The sequence below is a fragment of the Mizuhopecten yessoensis genome, unplaced genomic scaffold, assembly GCF_002113885.1.
Source record: "Mizuhopecten yessoensis strain PY_sf001 unplaced genomic scaffold, ASM211388v2 scaffold1883, whole genome shotgun sequence".
In the NCBI taxonomy this organism is placed as follows: domain Eukaryota; kingdom Metazoa; phylum Mollusca; class Bivalvia; order Pectinida; family Pectinidae; genus Mizuhopecten; species Mizuhopecten yessoensis.
Window position 1 is genome coordinate 245,286 of NW_018404269.1, and position 27,809 is coordinate 273,094.

Genomic DNA, 27,809 nt, shown 5'->3' on the forward strand with positions numbered 1-27,809 from the left:
AAAATAATTGTGTGAGATATGTATAGGGATAGAACAATAACTGTGTGAGATATGTGTAGGGATAGGACAAAAATTGTGTGAGATACGGGTAGGGATATGGCAATATACATGTGAGATATGTGTAGGGATAGGACAATAATTGTGTGTGAAGTGTAGGGATAGGACAAAAATTTTGTGAGATAAATGTATGTGTAGGGATAGGACAATAATTGTGTGAGATATGCAGATATTTGTGTAAGACAGGTATGAGTATTTTTCAAAATGTGTTATTTGTAGGGATATGAGTTTAATTGTGTGGGATTGTGTAGGGATGTTGAGATAATTATTAAGAATATGTAAATAGATAGGAATATAAGTATGTGGGAAACAGGTATGGATATGAAAATAAGTATAACTTTGTTGATTATGTGTAGGAATAGGAGTATAATTGAATGCAATATTAGTAGGAATGGAATGATAAAACAATTCCTACAAATACATTGAAATACAATCGTGTAAGGGATATTGTGTAGGGTATTGTATGCAAATGTTACATCTGCTCTCACATGGAATAACTATATACGTTTATGAGCAGTTGAGGAATCCAAAACCACGATGCTATGTTACGTTAACACCCACTGGTGTTGTATTGAGATGATATGTCAGACTAAACGCTATATTAAGTTATTTTTCTAGGAAGTATGTGTGATAAAATTATTGGGTGTAAAGTTACTAAAAGGCATCTGTAAAATAGACGTTATTGATGAAAAATGTATTAAGCCTGATAAAATATGTATACAAGATTTCAATGGAAAATGTTTTGAAAAAATATATATATGAAACTTGACAGAATGAAGAAATTATATCATACAGCTCGTCTTTCTATATAAAGATAACATAAAAAATTAGTATGAAGTGTGACTTACGGCCCGACGGTTAATTTCAACTTGTAATTTTTTTTCTTGAAAATAAAGGTAACGATTGAGGTTTACTGCATAAATGTCATGCAAGCATATGAATAAGTTGGTACATGTATCAGTGTAGCGTTGCTTGCGAGATTGATAAAAATAGGCATTGTCTGTACCAGGAGTCTGCTGTACAAATCAGTATAATAGTGTTGACGGAAACAAACACTCACGGAAAGACTTAAACCTGATTTCTTTGTCCCTGTCAATGAATGATGTCAGTTAAAGAAAATACATACTCAATACCTTCACACAATGCATTGTCATTTGATGTACCAAAATTAAGAAATGTTACAAAATATGCATAACATCAGTATTTTGTTTCTTCAATTCGTAACTAAAGGAAGAATAATTCAAACAAATAATAAAATGGGAAGGAATTGAACAGTAAATCTGTTCTGTATTTTTTTCGTTCTTTGGAACAATAGTATAGTTATATTGGGATGTTATTGGTAAACAGATAAAGCACGGGAAACAAACTAGTAAACAGGAAATGCTTCCCCGTGGAGATCGCTAGTTGGCCTGACCTTCCTGGTGCCGCCGTTATTCGTCTTCCTCAATGACACGACTGTTAGGCCTATCATCCATTACCTCACTGATGGTCGGAAGTGAGGGTCTTCTCTGTGCAAACATGACAGTAAAACTAGCAACGATGTAAAGGAGACCGTCCTCACCAGCTCTGTCAACGGTTTAAAATTTCCCGGCTAAGTTGATTAGGAATCCCTAAAGTGAAAATGTTATTTGATTTGCGACCTGCAATATGCCAAAGACGGCTGGAGAGGTCTTCCCTCTTTCTGACTGCTTTATTCTATTGTATGTTCGGGATTTTAACAGAGCCGCTTTAGTATGTCCGCACAGTGTTTACTTAGGGGTAATTCTATGATTTCAGAAAGTTCTTTTAACACTGTCTGTTAAATACGTTATAATCACATTCAAGTAGTTATGTCTTTGAGGTTATGACGAGACTTAAAAATAGATTATGCATGTTTTATCAATTGAAACCTCCTATTATACTCTACAAGCATATCTAGTATAAGGGGACAATTTTGATTAACTAAAACGTGATTTTGTAGCACGTATGTTGTGTTACGATGTACGTTTAATGGATGTGCTGACAAATGCCAATTATAGGATTCATGTGTCACATGCATATCATCTACTTCGTGTGACACACACCAATTATACGTTCTTTGTGACAAATGACCATCATTTGATTTGGGGAAACATGCGTATCACAAAATATGTGGAAAGCAATCTGAAACAAGAAATAAATTACTTGTTTCAGAATGCTTTCCACATATTTTGTGTGACACATACCTATCATATGCTGTTTTGTCTTGTACATTTGTATGATTCGTGTGACATGCTTACCACATGTTTTGTATGACATATACCTACCACATGCTATGTGACTAATATAATATTCCCCTACCTTGAGGGTATGACAGAGAAATCTACAACCCGAGGGGTGATTTTTTTGGTTGTCTAACCCGAGGCTCTCCCGAGGGTTAGACAACCAAAAAATCTCCCTGCGGGTTTTAGATTTCTCTGTTATACCCTCAAGGTAGGGGATGATTATTTTTCTCCCATCCTATTATTTCAGTCACAGCTCCACCGACAGTAGTCTGCCATGTTTGTAAACAAAAACACATGTGGGGTATGCATATCGTCATTTTAATGACGTCACAATTGAACACGTGATAATCGGCACGAGGCTAAATCCCCCTAGTGGGTGACAAGCTGATCTTTTCCGGCTAAAACAGGAGACACACCTGTGAAAGGTTGGAGAAATATGCTTATACATTGAACGTGTTTATGTTTTGTGCGATACGTGTCCGTCATATGGTCTATAATCCATGTATGTAACATATTCCATGTGACACTAACACTCAATATAGTTTGTGTGACACAGGTTTATCATGTTTTGTTTTGTGACAGATACCTCTCTCATGTTTTGTATGTTTGGTGTGACATTTGTAAGCATAACTGTGTTTTATCGACCTACATATTTTGAACTAATACGATATTTATGTTTATGTTTATAGTTTTGAAAACCTAGCATTGCCGTCATCATGGCCTGCTATTGGTATCTAGCATTATAAAGGTGACTTATATTATTTCCTGGTTTACCGAAGACGTCACAACAGCTACAGAATATGGCGTAAAGAACGGTTACTCACCATTTTTTGGAAACCTGATTTCGCCTACATTTTTGTTGCTGCTCATGTAGGTTTTTTTTGGTTTGCTTTGGTGTCTTATCAGATCCTTGTGTATTTTTTACAAATATAGTTCTAATATTTGGTTATGTTGACTCTGTCCTGTATCTTGTTTGTTATTATTATTGTTTAAAATCGCATGTTTGTGCTTAATGTTTCAGTCATTCAAATAATCAGAACATATTGTTTTAAAAGCAGTAGAACATTAACTTACTAATATCAAGCAAAGTTATGTCTACAGCAAAACCAAAAGAAAGCTCTTGACGTTAAAAATAATTAAACAATATGTAGCTAAACCAATATGTTGCATGTCACGTCAAACTAAATGAAGCTACGATCATTTTCTGCTTAATCCATAAAGATAATATCGTAGAATATCTTCAAATATGTAAATGACTTTAATTATATTATTTATATTGTTACTAATAGTATAAACAGCGACCGTGCAAGAGCTGAAAGCAATTTCAAATGTTTGGGCTATGAATATGTCGCCATTCCCTATATGCAATTTTGGCACAAAAGATGAAGCCATAGACATCAAGTAGATGTGCTGATTTACTGACCACAAACTTGCTACTTCTATTGTCGGGTAGATCTAGATTTTCCTTTGTAAGACTAAAAAAAGATAAGCGCAATGTCAAAACATTAAACATACAAATGTACATCATTTTCATTTCGTCGAATGTACCGAATCGTAAATGATAATGTACGTGTTTAAGTAAAGCAATAGCATAATACACATTGTACACGTATTATAATGCACAGTACCGAATATATAACGAAGTTATGTTTGCATTTTTAATGACTTTATAAAATATCAGTTTCATTTTCTATATTCATATATAATTTTATTTGATTTAGTTTATTTGATTTATTCATAACTAATGAATTTGCAATTCACTTTGGTTGTCGGATATTGCGCTGCAATTGATATTAATAAAACATCGATATTTTTGTTAAATAGTCATTGTAAAATTTATCCATTCTGTCATTAACTGGAACGAAATGGGAAACATCTTCCCTGTGTGATATATAAGTGTTTCTTCGAAATTTTAGTGCCATATATATGTGAATTGTTATTTAGCTGTGTGGATTTTGTAGCTCGTGAAACATAACGAGTTATTCCATATAATGATATAATGAAGTGTAGTATTACAGGATATTCTGTGATCCAGCTCGATAAGGGTGCAATGTATTAGACTTGGACTCATATTCAAACACGCATTAGAACAGTGCATTTTTGCCATGACCTCTGTATTATGGCTTCTGGGTGTATGCCACTGATAAAATATCTATGAATTAGATATGTTCTAACCAACACTGACATCGAATTCGACTGATATCTTATGCTAATGTCGTACAACTTAATGTGAACATTGGTTAATGCTATATGTTTTGCTCGACTGATCATTATATCTATAAGTGAGGAATGATAGGGTTACCTCGACCCTTTGTTATAGAAGCGTCTTTAGAATCTACCAAGTCTGGGGGAGGTGTCATTGTCACATTATACTCGATTCATTAATGTTTAACACACCACTATTCATACGATAACATTCGTTCTTTTTATAGAATGGTCGTCGCCGCATCCAAATGATATATTCGACAGCTAATGAATTAATTTTGAGATTTGTCTCAATTATTCATAAGCGTTTAGATCTAATAGCTGTTCGTATTTGGTAAGAAAGGAATTATAAATGACAAAAACGATTGTACATGTAGTTCGTCGACTTTTAGATAAAAAAAAATTAATAAAAAACTGCCTATTCAACATCGTTGATACTTGTTAAAGAGTGATAGAGAAATATTTTAATCGTCGTCTTCTTCATGAAACTAATATGATTAGGACGAAAATTGCCAAAGAAATTGCCGATACCATTTCATAATGAATTCCTTTTATCCCTTTCTTTTAATCATGGGGGGAAAACAACATCTCCCATATTGTTGTTTTACCACCAGCTCCATCACTACCATCACTGGCATACGTGTGTTACCATCAATTATTTTTGTTGGAACCCGTTGCTGGCAATTTCGCGTTATGTCCACGTAAAAAGTTTTGTATATACGTTTTAGGGGTTTTCCCCTGTAACTGTATGCCTTTACGACGAAAAAGTTAATTAGCTGAGCGAAAGTAGTGATCATGTGATGCCCTTGAACTTAGACCAGGATGAGCGCCGTGAGGCGAGAACACTGTCCACGTTCTTGAAAATACTATGGAGTTTCAATCACACAAAATATCAATGCTTTTTTTTTTTCGTAAGCTTAATCTATATTATTGTCGAATTTAAATTTCAACCGTTTGAAAATTTTCTAATGTTTGACAAAACAATATCTAGCAGTTATTTTTCAATCTTTTGTATATAAAATAATTATTCGGTATTCATTTAAGAAACTTGTTTGAGTCTGGTTACAATATAAACAATGCCGAAAAAGAATTTAATCTGTTAAAGTTTCATGTTGAAAGAGGAGCACCAATAGAGTCAGCGAAAAGAGTTTGAGGTAATAATGAACAATAGAAATATTAAAAAAAAAAATAAGTCAACTACCGTATTATAATGGCTTAGACTGTTGGGATGACAAGAGCATAATAAGTAAAAACCCTCTCCAACAACACCACGATTGTTTGCAAATATTGAAAAGAGTACTTTTGGAACCGTATTATGTTATGTTGTATTATGAACATTGGCTGTCCATTAACATCAGATAACATATCTAGTCTTGATCACAGTGTTACATGCCACACTTATAAATGTTGTTTCAAACGAGTAACATGCTATAACGTCTACTAAAGCATTTATAAAAATAGGATAATGCAGTAAAATTTCTATTTTTTTCATAAAACTGAATTAATTTTTGTGATATATAATGTGACTTTTCGTAACCTGTTTATTTTCATATTCGTTCGTGTTATTAAACCTTAAAATAACTAACTACCAGCATCTGCCAACATAAACGTTATCGTATTTTTACTACATTGTGTTCTACCCCGTTATTTTATGTATGAATGAAAGTAAGAAAATGTGTAATGAAAACGGTGAATTCCTTTCATCATTTTATCTTTTATCGCATAACATATTCTGTTACGTTTGCTTTTTGTTGGTGAAATTTGTCTTTTATGTCAAATAATGTAAACACTAGCTTAACTATAAACTAATGGTATCAGATGATTTTGTTTAACAATTTTATGCTATTAGTTCGAATTAATTTGATTGTTTCCAAAGATAACTCTGGCGATGCTTTTATTATGGGGATAGCGCATCTCTCATTTTCTTAAACAAAGCTTCTAGTAAGGCGTATATCAAACAAATGTTTGGAAACGTTAAATATCATACAAAAACGTTTTCCATGACTGCTTCAGGTGGTAACATATGCAAAAACAATTGATTTTATTTTTTTGCAAAAACATTTTTTATACTTTTTTTAATGTTAAAATAACTGCCTTTGTCTTATCCTATTATGTTCAAATAGATCTGTTTAAAATTCATTGGATACATGTTCATTGTATACATATAAAGTCAGGTTGCATGTTACTGAATTCCTATTATTCAGGTATATCTTTATTTCATTTAAGCATATATATATAAGAAAATAGAAGAAGGATGTATAATATATAAAACACTGAAGACCTGGGAAATCTCATATCAATCACAAAAATATAGTAACAGAATATATATGAATAGGAAAACAAAGACAAAACAACTCCACGGTAAAAGTTAGATTATAATGTATAGTAAATAAAATAAGTATTAATTTATGGTTCATGTCTGAGCAAAAAAGTACAAAGTGTTTTATTAGCAATATAAATGTTTGAAGAAAACACGTGATTTATTGTTATATATCCTATATTCCTTGGCGATACAATGAACCGAACACTGCTTTATTTGTACATAAATCAATGTAGCTACCTGGTGTTTCCTGGCCGGTAACATTTAACAGGCACTGTGTATACAACTCAGATCTGTGGTTCCGTGAACAAATCGGAATTGTTTGTAAACAAAGGTTGAACAGAGATAATTATGCTTCTCTCAGATCCGACGTCGACAGGTGTAAAAATGTCCTACCGTGCCGTTCGTCGGTGAAATTCTTAATTACTGCACACAGAGTCACAGAGAATAGCGGTTTTCTCTGCCGAACAGACAGATCGATAACATCATGAATATTCAATTAGGCAAGTCACGTGCTTCCCAAGTGGTAGTTTTCAAAGTGGTTCGACCAATTGGGTATGACAAGTACTATTAAGAATTGAGTTTCCACTGAAAAACCAAATTTGGCCTCTCACAGTGAAAAGTTGGCGGACAAGTGGGGATTTTAGCCATATCCCAACCGGATGAAATAGAATTATTATTTATATATAATAATTCATCCTGCAATGGCTACACTCGCTGAAATTTCTCCTCAAAATTCTGGTTTTCATTCGGAGAGCCCGGGAAGCCCTAATCCAAGGATGTTGACGGAAATGATCAGCAGGAACAAGTTTTTGGAAGGTACGTGTATCTTGGTATTGATTGTCCGTTTTAATATTTCAATATCAATCAGAGGAGGGGAATCTGATTTATTAGGCAGAGGCTATCACAGGCAAAATCAAATTAATTTTTCTCCTTAGCATAAATTGATATTACATCCCTTACTCTATATGATTATTTAGGATATTTGGGGGTAATTAAGTTTATTGGGTAGCGACCAGATAATCTCAGTGAATTAAAACTTGGCGAGGCGCGACATTTGATTGTAGGTTGATTGTATGTGATTAACGGAGTTTGATTACTGGGACAGTTAACCCGTACTGGGACAGACACATTTAATCTTCTCCAACTACCGACGGAATTCAAAACTAATTTAACAATAAACAAATCTATAACCTTAACACACACATTTAACACGCTACTTCACTTACGCCATTTACAAATTCTGCAATATGATTAATGTGGGTTACATACGGGAAGATTTTCATGAGTTTTTAATTAGAGGTAATTGTTTTGTGTGTTGGGCTATATGGAATTCGGTTCGTTAGTGGCATCCTTTTTCGCGAAGATGCAACACACGGGTTTCTATCTCAGTAAACTAGATCATGGATATAGATCATTCTAGTGGATTATAATGAAAAGGTAAGTCAAAACAAAATTAATAGATGTATAGTTAGACTTTGCATTTTGGTCATACATTGTTTTACTTTTTGGTATAATCATCAATTCAATTTCATTAATGGGTTCAATTATGTTGTCATCAAATACAAATAAAAAGTCAGTGGCAATTTTAGCTATGTAAACAGATATCTGTAGAATTTAAATGATAGCCATATAATCGGATATATCTATCTTTAAAATAAATAATCTCATTTCGTTCTTTATGTTCCCTTTTTCATTCAAAACACCATATATTTTATCATGTTTTCGTTTTATTTGACCTTTGATTTAATACGTTAATAATACCACAACAGCGGGAGAAATTGTTAAAGCGACAGATGAATACTTCGGTCCGCAAGGTAACATCCATCTGTCGTCCCTGTCACCCGACTGCCCGAGGTTATAGCCTTTCTCTAATTCTTATCTCTTTAAACAGTTAGCAATATTGATACACCTGTTCAGCAACCCAAAGGATACCACTGAATAAATTGAATTCTATTCTCACTTAATATGAGATAAAGGGATAATGTTACAAAGAAATATCCTACAATGCACAGACACATTGTCCTGGCATTATCTGAGTAAAATTCCAAACGTAACAGAATCCTTTTCGCGCAAGTATATGTAACATCATTTTATATCATATTTATATTTCAATACCTGAGTACCTAATGTTTATACTCTGATATACAGTTAAGCGATTTGCAAACATGTTATTTTTTCATTTTTTATTTAGATCTCTGGCTTCGGAGACTTCGAATATCATTATATGTTAAGGAAAATTAATAGGGCTCGTATTTTGATATGTGCGTTATATTTCTGGTCGGACGGTTTATTTGTCCATCTGTTAACTGGTCACGTGGGACGAGAAAGAACACTTGAGACAGGTGCGAAAATCCGAAACAACACGATACCTGCTAAGCTGATTAGTGTCCGTTACTTTGAGTACCAGAACTCTTTGTAAACGTTAACATATTTCCCACCACTTAATAATTTGAACGGATTCTAAAAATATGTATTGATAAACAACAGAATTCCATATCACACATTTTCATAAATGTTATGTTTACCTGTAGATCATTCTATAGCAACCTAATAATATTTCACGTAGATTTTACTTTTGAATTTATTTATTTTTATTCCGATTTACGTGAAGGGAATCTCATTTACATTCAAAAGTCATCATTGAAATTATTCTATAATAATTTCAAATAGTTGGATGATATTCATGTTTTGTTTGTCAAGTTTGACATTATATATAAACGATTCATATATTTATATAAAATAAAATATAATAATAGTGAAAATGATTTATCAATTTAGAAAAAGCGCAGAGTAGTATATAGAATTTCTGTAGTATACATTTTACCTCATTGCAGTAATGTAAATCATATAAAACATCTTTGTTTTAATTCAAACTCCACATAATTTTACATTTAATATCTGAGCATATTTATGGGTTCAATATCAAAATACTTGTACATTTTGTACATTATGTAGAATACGCGAGATGTCAACATTACGATGGCAAATATAAGTCATTATGCTGTAAAAACTATTTAAATTCCAAAAATAGCCTTTTCCTTTACAATAATGATCGGCGTAATGCATTGCTTTATCTTGTCGTGTATCTCGACATTTCACCCATACAGAACTCTGTTTTTGTAATCTGCTTAAAATCTGAAGGGATTCTACTTTTATCGCATTTGACAGGTATGTCGCGTAATCTGTCATTTCAGAGAAAAATCGAATTCATATCGAGTAAGCCACGCATATTGTGTCTCTGACTTTGACCAGTGTTCCGTGACAACACCTCAGCGGTTCGCACGTGGCTACCACAACATACGTCATCCGTGACGGGAACTACACCTGCTCTATAAAAACGATTCGAAAAACGTTCATGTTTAAAAACCCTCTGTAAGGCTAAGATCCTTTCATCTCACGGCTGCTGATAAACCCATTCATAAATTCATAGATCAGATTTTGCGAAGGTTAATGGCGTAATTTAAAAGTATCCAGTATTATTAAAAAAGTTAGTCGTACGTAGTTTTATATAAAATACCTCAATGTATCATTATAGTGGGCTGTGTAGGTTTACCATCAGTTATTTATAACAAACGTTATTGTTTATGCCAAACATGTAAACAATACATGTAAACAATACATGTAGTGTAGAGTTATCTATTTAAAAAAAAAATAAAAAAATACTAAGTGGGCTCATAACTGAGATCTTAACTAAGAGTTGACTAACTTATTGAATTGTAACAACAATAGGTGATTATTTATATTAATCGTATTTCCCATCTCATGTAAATTTTTAATATATAGATAATTGAATAAATAGTTAATAATAAAGATAGGTTAGATTAACATATCAGCTTAAATGTTGAATCTTTTTGCTATAATTTTTGTTACAATCGTTTTGCTAAAGCAAACAAAAACCACAAATATCACACAGGGCGGGTAACCTATATTGTCACCACGTCATTATTTTACATATGATCGTCCCAATGACTGAAGCATCTTAAAGGCTGTGCATTTAAATAAAAGGGCGAGAAGAATTTGAGACAATAGCGTGTGTTTGTATTACTTTGTATGACCCATGAACATCACATGTAGTTTGTCATGATCAAGTAGGATACCACTGAAAGGTGTTACCGGTAGCTGTAGGGCGCTGCATTCGTAACCTCAGATAACGTCATATCATTGGTAGTCTTTACAAAAAATACCCTGTCAGTTTTGTATATTCCTATTTGTAAAACTCAACAAATTTTCCACTGAACTGGGACATTCCTTACATATATTTAATCGCTAATAAATATATGTATCTAGTGTGAAAGTCTACATGCCATTGAGCTGCGTTAGTAGATCAAGACATGCCATCAATTCTGACCAATATTGTAGCTGCATAAAATAAATAAAAATTTCGTTAATTGTCAAATCGATAATAATCCTTTCCAAATTTCTTTTTAAACAAATGCTTTTCCTCGCGCGAAAAAAAATATATCAAATGTCTAAATATATTGATACGTATTAACAGAAAATACAACAGATTTTTGTAAACGTTGTATTGTATCATTTGAGCTGTTGATGAAGAAATTAGCTCGATCAATGTTTACTCCCGGATTAACTCTCCATATTAGATTTGATGAAGTTAAGAAGCGAAGAAATAACCAATACGTTTGTTTATTTTAACGATTTTCTTCAATAGAACCATAGTACCAAAGCTATACCAATCCTACCAGTACCATGTGTCAGATCACTGTGTGTTAATGGTATGAGTGGTTATAATGAAGATAAAGTGAGTAATCGAAAAAATCCTTTATATAAATAACAGTAAAGTACATACTTAATCACTTTCATTTTTAAGGCACAATGTCAGTAAAAGTTTTATATGAAATTAAATGAAATAAACGTATTTAAACATGCAATAGTGAAGATAAACAAAGACCGATATTTGTTGCATTTTAACTAGTACAAAATACGATTCATCAGTGAAGGTATTGTTGATTTTTTTAATGACAATTAATGTTTTTTGTTAATTTTGAATTAAACTGATTTGACAGAGAGCATTGTTTGTGGTGAAAATTACAAACAAAATGTTCGCCCCACTTGTTCAATATGACTGTAATTTATATTTAAGAAACCAAGAACCTATCTTGTTGTGTGCATTTATTGTTTTAAACGTTTTCACATATTTCATTGCTTCTATTATGTTACTAGAACTGTGTGTACGGTAAGTTATATAACGCTATAAAACCGAAAAAGAAATGATCTCACAGCCAGAGAAAATAAAAAGATCACAGTTAGATTTTTTAGTTAGATTTTGCTAGAAAACACGTTATATAATTCTTGGCATATCAAGTTATCGTGGTGATGAGCGAAATAATTACAATATTATTCATAATCATTTAAGCTTGCATTTTTCTTTCACTACAACGCTAGCTGTATCATTCATACTGAAAGATAGATTGATAGTAAATGTGATTTATATGCGTGAAACATAAAAAAGTCACATATTTAACAGATGCTGGCTTATTATATCTTCTTTAAACTATCGTTAGATAATTGATAAAAATACTATACAGATATTATTGTTATTGTTAGGTTGCATTTCCTAACCAAATTCCATTTGATCGCTCCTTCATAACAACTCGTTCAGAATCATCGGGAAAGGTAGATTGTTAACCATTTAAATAATAGAGAAAGACGTCGAAGTCACCCTTCGACCCGTAATGATGTAAGACGGTCCCCAGGCGGTGATGCCCCGATATGAATGACGAGATAGAAAAACAAGTAATTGGCCTATTGCTTTATATTTCCAAACCTTCATACATTATTTAACGATAAAATGATACAATTCATAGGCTAATTTCCGATCTTGTGTGTTCATCAGTCTCAGTAACAAACCTATGGGGTTGTGTTATGCTTGCTGTGATATGTAAACAGAATCTTTGAGAAAAGTACAGGCTATTATTAAGCATTTTTATTTATTTATTTACTAATTTACTTTTGCTAGAAGATTGGAGCATACGTGTGTATTTTTATTTGATCAGTGTCTATGAATGAAACATAATATTAAGAAATAGAATGCAAGTTTGTATTTGCTCATTAAATTCAAGTATCGTCGATTCATCCACAATCAGTTAAGTTGTACCACTACCAAGTCGGCTTATTTGTTGTCTTTGTTTAGTTTAGTTAAGCTAATCTGGGTTTTTGTGTGTGTGTGTGTGGGAGGGGGGGGGGGGGCCCATTATCCTAATTTGTATATCAATTCTGTCCAAGTAATCCTGTTCAGTTATGTGTGACAATCAAGCCAAACGGGCTTGGGCTATTGAAGCCTGTATTTAGATATGTAAGGCTCATTACGGTCTATCTAACGATATTTCTGAGGCGATTTCTAATGCCTTCCTTTCCTAATTCATCTTATCACCTGAAACGACTTTCTCAGTATGTCATCTCTGTCGTTACTATCTGCCTGAATATAGTAGCCCTTCATCTCATTAGGTGTTGACCATCAATGAGTAGGCTTGTAAGATGAACAGGTATTTATTCGATCATATTAACTAACAGGATTTTTAATAATGGCGTCATAATACAATTAACACAACGTTACAGAATAAACAAGCATATCCCAACAATGTTACAAATACAAGAAATACCCCATTGATCTATTTCATGATTTTCTATTTCTTGATCAGTGGTATTGAAATGAGATTTTCAAAAATATGCTAAATATGTTACAATAATGATGGAGTAAGGTCCAACTACCTATTTTCTATTAGACTGATAATGTCAGTGTTGCTTGGACGAAAACAATATTTTCCTCCAGTAGCAATTGTAATATTTTGTAGTATAATTTGCATTTTAGAAATATCGATACTTTTAATTAAAAATGTGAATTAAGGTTTCACGTGAATCACTTAAAAATTTAACATTAAGACTATTTTATCAGATAGAGAATTACATGTTTCAACAATAAAGAGACACATTCTGAATGTTATCTTCAAACAAATCCAACACAAGGCCATTAAACACATACGTTGTATTAAAAGGCTTCAATAAAAGTTCTATATCATTAGCATCTGGTAGATTTTGTTTTGCATATGTAAATGAAAATATGTCTGCATATTTGCTATTAAATAGACAAAATGATTTAATGCTAACATAGGGTCTTCTCTCGGGGTGTGTTGTCCATTTCCGTTTTGTGATAAATCTAATTTTTATTGTGACCAAAGTTTTGATTTCCTGACATTTTGTCACGATGGTTGTGTATTTTCTTTTATAAATTTCTTATGAAAAATAATTTAACTATCTCCACAAGATCTACACATAATACATTAACATTCATATAAACATAACCATAGGGGCCTCTGTTAACGCTAACTGGTGTGTATAAACATTGAAGTTCTGATAGTGATAGTTACGTGTAGTACATATAAACGTAAACATTAGGTTATCTGGTAGTGGTAATTTGTACATATAAATACCAATATGGGGGTATATGTTAGTGGTAACGTATACATATAAACACAAACATTGGGGTATCTGGTAGTGATAACTTGTACATATAACATAAACATCGGTTTTTCTGGTAGTGGAAATCTGTACATATAAACATAAACATCGGGGTTTCTGGTAGTGGAAACCTGTACATATAAACATAAACATTGGGGTTTCTAGTATTGGTAACTTGTACATACAAAAACATAAACATTGGGGTATCTGTTAGTGGTAACATGTACATATAAACATAAGCATCGGGGTTTCTAGTATTGGTAACTTGTACATACAAAAACATAAACATTGGGGTATCTGTTAGTGGTAACATGTACATATAAACATAAACATCGGGGTTTCTAGTATTGGTAACTTGTACATACAAAAACATAAGCATTGGGGTATCTGAAGGTGGTATCTTGCACGTATAAACAAAAACATCAGGGTATCTTTTAGCGGAAACTTGTACACATAAAGATAAGCATTAATGTACCTGGAAGTGGTCACTTGTATATGTAAAAATCAGGATATCAGCCACTAGTCAGCTGTATACATAAACAGTTGGGTCTGTGGTAGTGGTAACTTGTAAATATAAGCATTATCACTGAGATGTCTGCTGGTGGTAACGTATATCATGCAACTACTTACAACGACTTTTTGTAGTGTATTACTGAGCGGTCATGCAATGTGACTGCTTCATAATGTTACATAGTATATGCATATATACAACGTATAATTACATTAAAAAATACTCTAATATATTATTATATGATGTTTTATCACGTATAAACAGTATTAAATGTAATAAGTTACGGAAGTTTATAATATTAATCCCAACTCATATGCTAGTTGTATTAGCACTTACTAGTATAGTTATATAAAAACATCACATGACACAGATATTGAGGTAAACCACATAACATGATGACCGAAAAATAACATAGAGAATGACGAGAACTACGTGATATGGTAACGGCACATTAACACAATGAAAGGGTAATCAGGTAAACCACGTGACAAGGCGATCACATTACACAGGTGATCAGGTAAACCACGTGACATAATGACGATAACATTACACTGGTAATCAGATAAACTACGTGACATGGTAACGATAACATTACACTGGTAACTAGGTAAACGTACCATAGTGACGGTAACATTACACAAGTAACCAAATAAACCACGTGACATGGTAACGATAACACTCCACAGGTAATCATATAAACCGCGTGACATGGTAACGATAACATTACACTGGTAAACAGATAAACTACGTGACATGGTAACGATAACATTACACAGGTAACCAGGTAAACGTTTCATAGTGATGGTAACATTACACAGGTAGCCAGGTAAACGTTTCATAGTGACGTAAACATTACACATGTAACCAGGTAAACGTTTCATAGTGATGGTAACATTACACAGGTAACCAGGTAAACGTTTCATAGTGATGGTGCAATTACACAGGTAACTAGGTAAACGTTCCATAGTGACGGTAACATTACACTGGTAACTAGGTAAACGTTCCATAGTGACGTAAATATTACACATGTAACCAGGTAAACGTTTCATAGTGACGGTAACATTACACAAGTAACCAAATAAACCACGTGACATGGTAACGGTCATATTTCACTCATAGTCAGTTGCAACACGTGACTAAAATAACATGTTTAAAAATACAGTTTTTTGAAGACAAATGTACCGTATCTTTTAAACATGTTGATATTTGTTCCAAGCAAACTGACTAAAGGCAGCTGATGGTACATTGTGTTGTGATATTGTACTTAAATGTGATACTTCCCCTTTAAAACGTAAGTGTGATTAATCATTTCAAAATTAAATTTAAACCATACATTCTAACAAAGAACAACTTAAGAATGTATTACGGGTATGAGTACTTAACTTCATGACACAAATAGAAAAAGACACTTTTTGATTTTGGTTTTTTTTGATGAAGGAACGATATTCCAGCTTCAGTTGTGTATCGTCCTAATTCTGTATTGAGGATATCCTATTTATAGGTTCTAATTCTGTATTGAGGATATCCTATTTATAGGTCCTAATTCTGTATTGAACTTATCCTATTTATACGTCCTAATTCTGTATTGAGGATATCCTATTTATAGGTTCTAATTCTGTATTGAGGATATCCTATTTATAGGTTCTAATTCTGTATTGAGGATATCCTATTTTTAGGTATAACAAACATCACTTCCTTTGATATATATGTATTGCAAGATGGTTACATTTACAAAAAAATAGCTTGCCTAATTTCGGTCTCATTTTATTTAATCTATTTGTTTTTTGTATTATCATAGTGTTTGCAGTGTTTGGTTCAGAATCATTTCAAAATTAAATTTAAACCATACATTCTAACAAATAACAACTTAAGAATGTATTACGGGTATGAGTACTTAACTTCATGCCACAAATAGAAAAAGACACTTTTTGATTTTGGTTTTTTTTGATGAAGGAACGATATTCCAGCTTCAGTTGTGTATCCTCATAATTCTGTATTGAGGATATCCTATTTATAGGTCCTATTCTGTATTGAGGATATCCTATTTATAGGTTCTAATTCTGTATTGAGGATATCCTATTTATAGGTTCTAATTCTGTATTGAGGATATCCTATTTTTAGGTATAACAAACATCACTTCCTTTGATATATATGTATTGCAAGATGGTTACATTTACAAAAAAATAGCTTGCCTAATTTCGGTCTCATTTTATTTAATCTCTTTGTTTTTTGTATTATCATAGTGTTTGCAGTGTTTGGTTCAGAATCATTTCAAAATTAAATTTAAACCATACATTCTAACAAAGAACAACTTAAGAAGGTATTACGGGTATGAGTACTTAACTTCATGACACAAATAGAAAAAGGCACTTTTTGATTTTGGTTTTTTTTTATGAAGGAACGATATTCCAGCTTCAGTTGTGTATCCTCCTAATTCTGTATTGAGGATATCCTATTTATAGGTCCTATTCTGTATTGAGATCATCCTATTTATAGGTCCTAATTCTGTATTGGGGATATCCTATTTTTAGGTATAACAACCATCACTTCCTTTGATATATATGTATTGCAAGATGGTTACATTTACAAAAAAATAGCTTGCCTAATTTCGGTCTCATTTTATTTAATCTATTTGTTTTTTGTATTATCATAGTGTTTGCAGTGTTTGGTTCAGAATCATTTCAAAATTAAATTTAAACCATACATTCTAACAAACAACAACTTAAGAATGTATTACGGGTATGAGTACTTAACTTCATGACACAAATAGAAAAAGGCACTTTTTGATTTTGGTTTTTTTTGATGAAGGAACGATATTCCAGCTTCAGTCGTGTATCGTCCTAATTCTGTATTGAGGATATCCTATTTATAGGTCCTATTCTGTATTGAGGATATCCTATTTATAGGTCCTATTCTGTATTGAGGATATCCTATTTATAGGTTCTAATTCTGTATTGAGGATATCCTATTTATAGGTTCTAATTCTGTATTGAGGATATCCTATTTAAAGGTCCTAATTCTGTATTGAGGATATCCTACTTATAGGTCCTAATTCTGTATTGAGGATATCCTATTTTTAGGTATAACAACCATCACTTCCTTTGATATATATGTATTGCAAGATGGTTACATTTACAAAAAAATAGCTTGCCTAATTTCGGTCTCATTTTATTTAATCTATTTGTTTTTTGTATTATCATAGTGTTTGCAGTGTTTGTTTCAGACAGGTCCAGTTATATAGTTATATATACAGTCGATGGTTATAAAGCAGTGATCATTTTGAAGAAATAACATTATGAAATGAAATGAAATCAGAGCCTTTGTTCGGCGAATGTTACGTTGGTTTTATGGACTTAATGCTTCCACGTATCGACCGTGATCACCACAGCTCTCGTCCTACCTGTCGGTGGCTAATGTACGTTTGGATAGCTATAACGACAGTTATTCATCCGAGTGCCGATATTAAGAACAAACAAATGCGCACAGATCGGGCGCTAGACAGGTGAAAAACACATTAGAATGCACGAGGGACAGTCATCAGCATAGAGATGAATGTGCCATCACATCGCTCTGTTGTTTGATTTTATTAAGTTAGCGGCACTTGTATCTGAAAGTCAAATTAATGGAAGAATGATCGGTGCCGCGCCGTCAGTTCGGTACAATGGCCGAAGTGTATTGGGTAGTGAAAATGAAGCAGTGAGAGCTTCTCTAACATAACAGACTCGTGCCTGTTCACATTGTGCTCATCCCGTGTTTAAAAAAAACAATACTTCCCGTCAACAACCACACTGATCCGGTCGAGTTCCGGCGACCGGAACCGTTACGTGCTTAGATAATGGAAAACAATTCCGGTTAACAGTTTCCGGCAACTGGAACATCATGGTAATTGAAAGTACAAGCGAACACTTCCGGTTCGTACTGGCGGCACTCGGAAACTCATTAAGACTACTTGGATGTTTATTACATCTTCATAAATGTTGTTTTCCAATTGATATTGTAAAGATCTCATATTTCTCGTGAATGATCTGGTAAATAAATCAAAAGTGTCGCAAAAGATCAGGCGAACTAAGCAGCGATATAGGTGTATCATACAAAAGGAAGTGCTGGATCCTTTAACGAAAATCTCTCATTATGAATTACTCTTTTACAAAACAGTTAACACGCTAGACATATGTATCAGAGCTACGTATTATAGCGTGTACACGTTTAACATATTAAAACAAATACTAGCTCCATATACGCGCTGTTACTTCAGAACTTGTTGAGGTAAAACTAATATCATACCCAGTTGTTCTTGATAAAAAAAAAATATATATCAAAAAATATTTAAAAGGGTAAAACAATTAAAGATAAGATAGACCAAAATATCGGGCATACAGTACCTTTCATATCTGTAAACAAAGCTGTAACGGCAGATAATATAGTTATTGAGCAATTGTTTGAATCTTAAGTCCTTGACGAGAAGGAAACAAATCGACATATTTACTGATTCCTAGGAACAATGGATGACTTGTATTTGAATTATAACGGCTTGTATTTGAGTTAACAGGGGTTTTGTTTACCGACGTAACGCTCCTTCTGTCCGCACGTGCTTCACTTGTCCCCAAACACCTACCGTTAAAGTCACGTCCAGATGTCGAGCACGTGCTCAAACTAATTTGCATAACATTTGTACTCAGGTTGTAATTTATTGTATCGTTGTTTTGTGTATTTGATCGGCTGGAGTAAGAATGCACGTGCGCTACACGCGCCGTACGTTGGCGTTTGTCTGAATCACTTACGCCTAACTTTTCCAAACGTCGTTCGGAATTCCGACGGGGAATGAAAAAGACCTGTCACAAAATTTCTAGACGGTCGACAGTGTAGCACTTAGTTCCGACTGACAGGTCAAACAGATATCATTTCTCTAATTTTGTTAAAAGTTAGTGGGCTATGATATGCATTTCGTTGATTTAGCTTTCATCTTCATGCTTCCACGTGCATGGAGACGTTCTGATATGAAATACGCGTGTATTTTCAGGAATGGGGTGTTTCAAACATATATATAGGACAGTTGATTAAGTGTGTCAAAGCATCGCTTCCTATGTGATACGGTAGATACCTAAAGGCATCGATTGAGAATATTATGCAACAAATACATAATTAAGAGTCTCAATGAAACGAACAATTACGGTAAGGATTCACCGTAATATCCATGTTATTGGCTACCTCCTTTTGACACACTTAAAAAGTGTCGGACGTTTTCCATTTCACCAGCTCACATGGAAAACATTATCTTTGTTAAAGAAAAGCGAACTAGATTCGTTTAATTATCCCAATTGTTAACGTTTTAATTCATGTAAACTTGATTTACTTTTTTTGTTTGTTTATTCTTTTATTTATATGTTATTATAATTATTATTTAATTTTATTTACTTTTGTAGGAGATTTCAAGATCCAATAAGTATCATTACTATTAAATCTTTAATAGCAATCATGTTGAATAAAAAATAATTTCTGGCACGATCTTTTGGAGCTTAAAACTAAAAAAATGTATGGTGTTTTACATTGATCTGGAATAACATTCGTATATGATACATTTTATGTATAAAAATTGTAATATGACTGGAACTTATAAAAATATAAATGACAGAAAGAAATTTCGTACGCCTTTGGCCCGTGTGAAGCGCTGCTGCGCTGACCGACAAACATATGGCGAAATTTGACAGGGTGTTAATGACATTCGGCGCACACCTCCCCCTCCCCATGTCACTAAGCCCGACAATTGGACGTCAGCGCTTCAATGGGCACGGTAATGTTACCCCTAATTTAAGGGCGGCCCCGTGTGACCTGTTTGGCCCCTGGGGATCCTTGATCGCTGACCACTGGCTGTAGTGGTCAACAATGCATGATCTCTCACCTTTAAGACGAGGCTTTGTTGGCCATAATGACCGCACCTGGCCGGGTATGTCTGGTCAACGTTTAAAATTGACCAATGTTAAATAGGGACGTCACGCATTCGCTGCACTGTAGTATTCGGAGAGTAGGATGCGTCCAGCCATATAACACTGGTCAGCTGGTATTCTAATATTTACATTCTAACACAATATAATATCTCTGAAAAAATATCAGGACACTCAGTGAGTAGCGGGTCTTTAAAGTCTTATTATAAATGCAGTCTTCTCTCCGCACCATGTTGGTCTCTGATGAGTATAACATATAGATATAGAAATTGTAATATTTAGAATAAAAAATTGCAATACTGAATTACTCAGCTTTATTAAAATGTTAAATATAGGATTTTAGATTCTGCTCAAATGAGTCGATGAGGTAATTGCGCTTCTATTTAACAATATTAAGATTCGAGTATCATTAAATATAACTGTTTTAATCCGATCAAGTTATACCGACATTATCAGGCTAGATCCACTCAAAGTCTATTGTCACGACAATGTGCTGACAACTTCATGTCCTTTTCAATTACACGCCGGACAATCCTGGGAAACACTTCCGAATGGCTATCTAGTGACATTCGAACACATCTAATGTGTTATATCAAGTAATTGTATAAACACTTCCGGTTTGTCGAGAACTAATGATTCGACAGATTTGATTGGAAAGAGTGTGGCCGTTCGACCTGCCGGTCCATTCAGTTTGACGCAACGGAAGTATTATGAACATGCTCAATCGGTTCATCATACTTAGGCTGCGTTCTAAGTTGTCAAAACGATTTATTCTTTTAATGAATGGTGTGCCGTCACATAACTTAGCTATAGAGATAAGACTGTTTACGGATGCGGGTAACGGGTACCAGTATGCTAAAACACGATACCTCAAATGTCTTTACACACGTTCTGCGATTTGGAACCTGTCTGAGTATATGTGTTGGTATACGTGTGGGCTTATGTGACAAACGTATGGCCGTTAAAAAATTATATCAATGCAGAGATTTAATAAGTAAAATACAAAACGTTGATTTTAATATTACGAGAATCTGAACATCATCCAATTTGTCAATACAATACCTTTTCGGGTATACCGATGAATTGGCCACATATGTAGGTGTGTATTTGTGTATGAACTCGGAGCAACATTAAGCTTATCTAGGCGTGGTTGTCAATATCAGAACATCACAAAGTAAGATTCATGCTCGGTCGCTCTTTCGCTGAACACACATATGTCCGTCTGATCTTTTTATTGATTTTCGATTTATCATTCATATAAAAATCATGAAGACTTGATATGTTGTGATTCTGTGTCTTTTTAATAGACGGGATAGCCGGAAGGTTCGTAACGGTGAAACTTACACTGGCGAGCGAGCGCCGAGGCTGGGCCATCTGTTGAGTAGCGCTATCGACAGCGAGTATCAGTTACACAAGGCGGAGCCGAGCGCCATTCTCTATGACGAACTTCTATGTCTTTTTTTGTGTCTCCGTTTCGTGTTTCTGTGAGGCCATGAATAAAAGTAACTGTTTAACCCAGCATCCACGACATATGTACCCGAGCAATAAATATCCAGTTCCTGGAGTTCCCTTTGTTGTATCCTGGTGCAGACAACTATTGGAACACATGCCTGATATTTCGGAAAATGAAGAATCAAAATTATAGTTATTAAGAATTGTAGTTGCACCATAACTTTCCTAAGAGTTATGACAAGTATGAAGCCAATGTAATGGAACAATATCATTTCCAAAACTAAATTTGCATTTTTTGTTTTGCATAAAATGGACATAAAAATACACATCTTTTGTCAGAAACATTGATTGAGTGTAAAACGAGAAACAAAACATTTTTTTTTTTTTTAAATAAGTTAATCTAATTCTCCAAAACTGAGAATGAAACTACGTTGATGATTTAATAGTGAAGAAAATTATTTTTTGTTTTTATTTATTATTCTTTATTTGTTCAATTCAATATATTATGCATATATTTATTACAATTAGTTTTGATATGCATACATCGGGGGGTTTTCGGTGAAGAGTAAGCCTATGTATTGTACTCAATTTAGGTTATCCTTATAAAAAGCATGCAGGCATTATTATATTTACATAATGAGAAATGAGGTACACGGGTTGGTCCATTGTATTTGCTACCCGCATATCTGTCGTGATGGTATTTCGAAGCAAAATGACTGTCGCTTTACCTGGAAGAATGCCTGTCCTTGAAACATTTAATTGTTATATAAATCTTCCTTTCTGTTAACCCGATGTAAATTGATATAGAACAATTGTTTTTTCTTAAACAAATATAATTTTCATTTTTATTCTAATGTTTTTATGTGTCAATTCGGAGGACATGTGCCTTGTCACGTAAAAGTCAGTTATACTGGGCTCAGTTTCACGAAAATGCCATGTTATGAAATCCATTAAATTTCCTTATTTATTTATTTATTTATTTTTTATCTTATTTGAAATTATCATTGATATTCAGGATAAACATTATGTTAAAAAAATATTTAACTTAAGTAATGCTTTTCAATGGAAACTCTTATGTTGGGCAATTGAATTAAGTTAAAGGTAGATCTTAAAACCTAGGCTTGAGAATGTGCTAACTTGATCCTTATTTCTTATGTCCAAGAGTGAGTATAACAAAAACATATGATATTTGGACAAGCAAAATAATGTGATGCTGTTTAGTTATTCCGCTTCTTTCTTTAAAGTTAATACGGAGATCTTCGTCTCCGTATATGACCTGACGCTGTTGCGAGACCGCAAAACCTTACACAAGCAAACAAAATCCCGAGCTCCTTTCCGACCTAGATTTGGAAAATTAGCGCTAGATCATGATATTTGGGAAGGCTTGCACTGTAATGGTACAGTTCAGTTTTAAACTCGTTTATTTCGGTCTTTTAAATGTGAAAGTAGACATGAGAATACATATATTCTACTGAATCAGCAATGATTTGGCAAAGAACATAACAGTCCTTCGCGAACTGTTACTACACCCAAACAATCCTATTATCATTTCAGCGAAAGCGAAAGTGACGTAACTCGATGTTACTTTTCCCTAATGCACCCACAGGACAGTACATTATTTACGGTAAATAAACGGGGCTGCCAAGGCGTTAAACAGTTACCCACAATGCTTTGCATAATTCATATATAGAGGAAACAGTGCTCAACATTGTTGGAATTTGTCCAGATCGAGGCTCCTTACTCCGCCCAATGGAGACCGAACTAAATCGACAAACCATATATGTATATGTAACTCAAATTATATGAATTTATTTAGTACAGTGTGAGACCACGCATTTCCATTATTGTTTCACTTTCACCAACTAGATTTATAATTTCTTCAACTCAGAGGACTTGTGTATCAGTCCATGTTTAGAGAGAATACATGTAGTTACAAAGAAAACCCTTGGTTCGAAGGCAATCAAAAACGAACCTAAATCTGTTGCAAATCTATATCTAAAGTTAAATGTACATGCTATTTTATGTTTAACTGTTGAAAGCTTTAACAAACGTGGTTTTTGCACTGTGTATTAAATTCTTTGGAAATTAGATTTCTGTCTATTTGTTTGTTACCATCTGAGTCTTATCAGCGATATTCTGACATCAACGCCCGCGTGGATTTTACCATAGTCTCACACTCATAAACATTGACGGATATATAAGTGTAACTTTTGATTGACCAATGTTTACTTTCTCCTCAAAATTACGTAATATCCGTATAGATATCGCCGAAACCCCCGTAAACAGAGTTGATGCCCCTTGAGATACGTCCACATTCTGAAATCACAACCAAAATCGATCACAGCGTGACGCAATATAAGGACACACATGACCCATTATATAGATGTATTATTTTGGGTTTGGGTTTATCAATATATATTACACGGTTTAGGTACAATATGCGTGATTGGTCAATTTTTGCATCAAAATCATCAAACTACAAAAATCCACAAATTTAACAATAAATCTTGCATTACTGGTCCAACGATTTATTCTCTTGCGTTTTGTAAGTTTTACATATCTGAAACTTCACACTTAAAACAATAGATAATAATTATATAAGTCTAGGTTAAAAACAGCCTCTATTACATCTTCCTATATGCAGCAAACATACTTCTGACCAGCTGTATGTCGTTGATTTTTGGTAGAGTGATGTAATATATACACGGTAACACTGTTATATCGGCTAGAGCATTTCACGAGATGGGTGACTGTATTGTGGCTTACTTTCGGAGATCAGAAAGGATAAGAAATGTATTTGACAATTATGTTTTGTCCTCATCGACGAACGTCGAGTTGGGTCCATTATCTTGCAGTATTTTTTTCTCCCTCACTCCCAAACTAGCGCACCGCATACACACTACCATAACTGCATATCCGCTCTCTGACTTGAACATTTTTAATGGTGAATTTTATAGGAGATGCTTATGTGAGATATAACGTTGTTGTAGTATGGATCTAGCCCGAGTCGTCCACGAGAGCACTGATGCATGGAGATAACATATGCTCCCTAAATTGACATACAATGACTTCTCCCCCAAGTCGTTATCTCACGAGATCTTCGCGAGATAACAGCCTGCAGTCCTCTGTTTATGGTTTGACCGTATTTGCATGTTGTTTGACAATCGATATCCACATGTTAACAAATTATTCATAACTAATGTCAACATGTTAACACATTTATGATAACAATAGTTAATTTTAACAAATGCATTGCAATAAATTTCTACATGTTGACTCATTAGTCATAATGAATCTCCACAGTTGACACATTACTCATCATCATATGCTTAGTTTGACACAACAACAATAACAAATATCAACAGGTTGACACATTATCCCTAACGACTGTCTACCTGTTAACACATTACTTGTAATAAATGTCCACATGTTGACACATTTACCGTTAATGTGTGAATCTGAGGATATTTCTTAGACTCTAACAAATGTCTCAAATTAACACATAAACTCTATCAAGCGTCTCATGTTAACACATTAGCTCTATCAAACGTCTCAAGTTAACACATTAGCTCTATCAAATGTCTCAAGTTAACACATAAGCTCTATCAAATGTCTCAAGTTGACACATTTACTTTATCAAATGTCTCAAAATAACACATTAACTTTATCAAATGTCTCAAGTTGACACATTGACTCTATCAAATGTCTTCAGTTGACACATTTACTCTATCAAACGTCTCAAATTGACACATTAACCCTATCCACCGTTTCAAGTTGATGCTTTAACCGGTATACCTATCAAATGTCTCAAGTTGACACATTAACCCTATCAAATACCCCAAAGTTGACACATTAACCCTATCAAATTCCCAAAAGTTGACACATTACTCATTATAAATGCCCACATGTTAAAACATTAGTTTATATGAGTTCACCATGATAAATATTTCATACACAGTCAAAAAATATGAAATGAAACAAAAACATCTTATATCACACTATAAAGCTTAAATTGAATATTACATTTGCACCTTCTTACATCATATATGACGATATAACAAATGTATTTTTTTCTATAATACATAAAAATGATCCAAACATTGATTTGACACAAAGATCTCGAATATCACACGTAGAAACCAGTTGACATCATCTGCACGTGCTAATTATTTGCAAAGCTTGTTTGTATCTGATAACGTCTTTACGGATTAAGGACATAGAAAGCTAAAAGACAGTTCTTGGTAAAAGCTGTGCGAGGTGACACCCGGAAGTAAACTAGCTGTAGAAGAATCAACAGACTTCGGTACACCTTTTGACACCGAAGTCATATTTATTGTCTTAGAGTTACAAATATTTGTAGCAAATGTTTGTGTTTCGTGTGTGCTATCTTATAAATGCATAAAAAATATCTTTAACCCATTTCTATGCAACTCACACAAAGTATACTTTTCATCCCAACCCACTGTATTTGAGAAAGGTGTTGGCGATCCATTATCAACATGCAAATCAATTACACAATAATTACTGATAAAACTAGGAAATAACATACCAGTCGATTTAGGATGTATTGCCTATCCTATCTATATCTGCCACTGTGATTTCCTTTTAAAGCAACGCAGAAAACAGAGAGAAAAACAGCGTATAAATAAAAGGTAAAATGTGAAAAACTGAGTTTATGATCAGCAATGACGTAACGATAGGTAGTGCTGGATATATATCTGCCCGTCTACCCTTAGCTAGCAAAACGGAACTCTAGTTCCTGGTTAGTTGTAGGGGTGTCAAACATTTTATAAGTTTGTTGTAGATATCAACTAAATACAAAGGTAAAAACGTGATACTGTTGAAATGAACTGGAAAATGAAGGTATAGATAAGCGAACTCAACGAGAAAAAATATACAAAATAGCATTATTGAATTTCACGAAAGGGAATAACGCTGGTAATTGATATTAAGATGCCAATGCTTAGAGTAACTGCATCGACACCAGTATTGGAGAAGAGGGGTAATGATCAATGCGACAACGTTATAACATTGGCATGTCTGAATTCTGTATAAACTGAATAAGCCACATGCAAGTAACATGGCAAGCGTCCGACACGATTACATATACAGTTTTTCAAAACACCCGCTTTCATGCCGGAGTTTGCGAATATCCTCGACCATCTTATTGTAATGTTTCAAAGTCGAAGTGATATAAAATTGAATTAAAGAACCTTAAGAGTGAGCCTGAGCGTTAAATTTGTCAGATTACGGTAGGCAGTTTCGGCAGCACTGGCATCTTGGTATGATTGGTGAGAAAGGAGAGCGGCTTTAATTGAATCAGTCTGATGGACGTTTCAGCATCGGCAGCTCCCTCGCATAGGCCTGCAGTTACTAATCAAATCATCCTCCCCACTCGGCATATTGATCTGATTTGGGGCCTTCATCTCTTGCTTGTCTTACTGTATAGTGTTTGAGTTACATTAACATTTTCGTCAAAATGAGTTCGAAATTTTGCATCCCTGTCTTCGCCCTGTCTGTTTAATCAGATTAGTCGCGGGGAGGTGTTTGGCACTGTCATCCACATCCCCCTGGAAGCTTTAGGAGGAGATAAATAATTTCGC

The 27,809-nt window shown here is 33.8% G+C and overlaps 1 protein-coding gene across 4 annotated transcripts in view; it reads left to right on the forward strand.

Annotated features, from left to right (window-relative positions):
* Nucleotides 1-27,809, forward strand: part of LOC110441840 (LIM/homeobox protein Lhx3-like) — a 63,472-nt gene that overhangs the window by 15,729 nt on the left and 19,934 nt on the right. For 3 of the 4 annotated variants that reach the window (XM_021485110.1, XM_021485124.1, XM_021485118.1), the window contains exon 1: nt 7,400-7,644. The exons of the other annotated variant lie outside the window; for it this stretch is intronic. In XM_021485110.1, coding sequence (XP_021340785.1) covers nt 7,530-7,644 — 115 coding nt within the window. In that variant the 5' untranslated portion in view covers nt 7,400-7,529. Of the gene's footprint in view, nt 1-7,399; nt 7,645-27,809 lie in introns of those variants that run through there. 4 annotated transcript variants of the gene reach the window in all.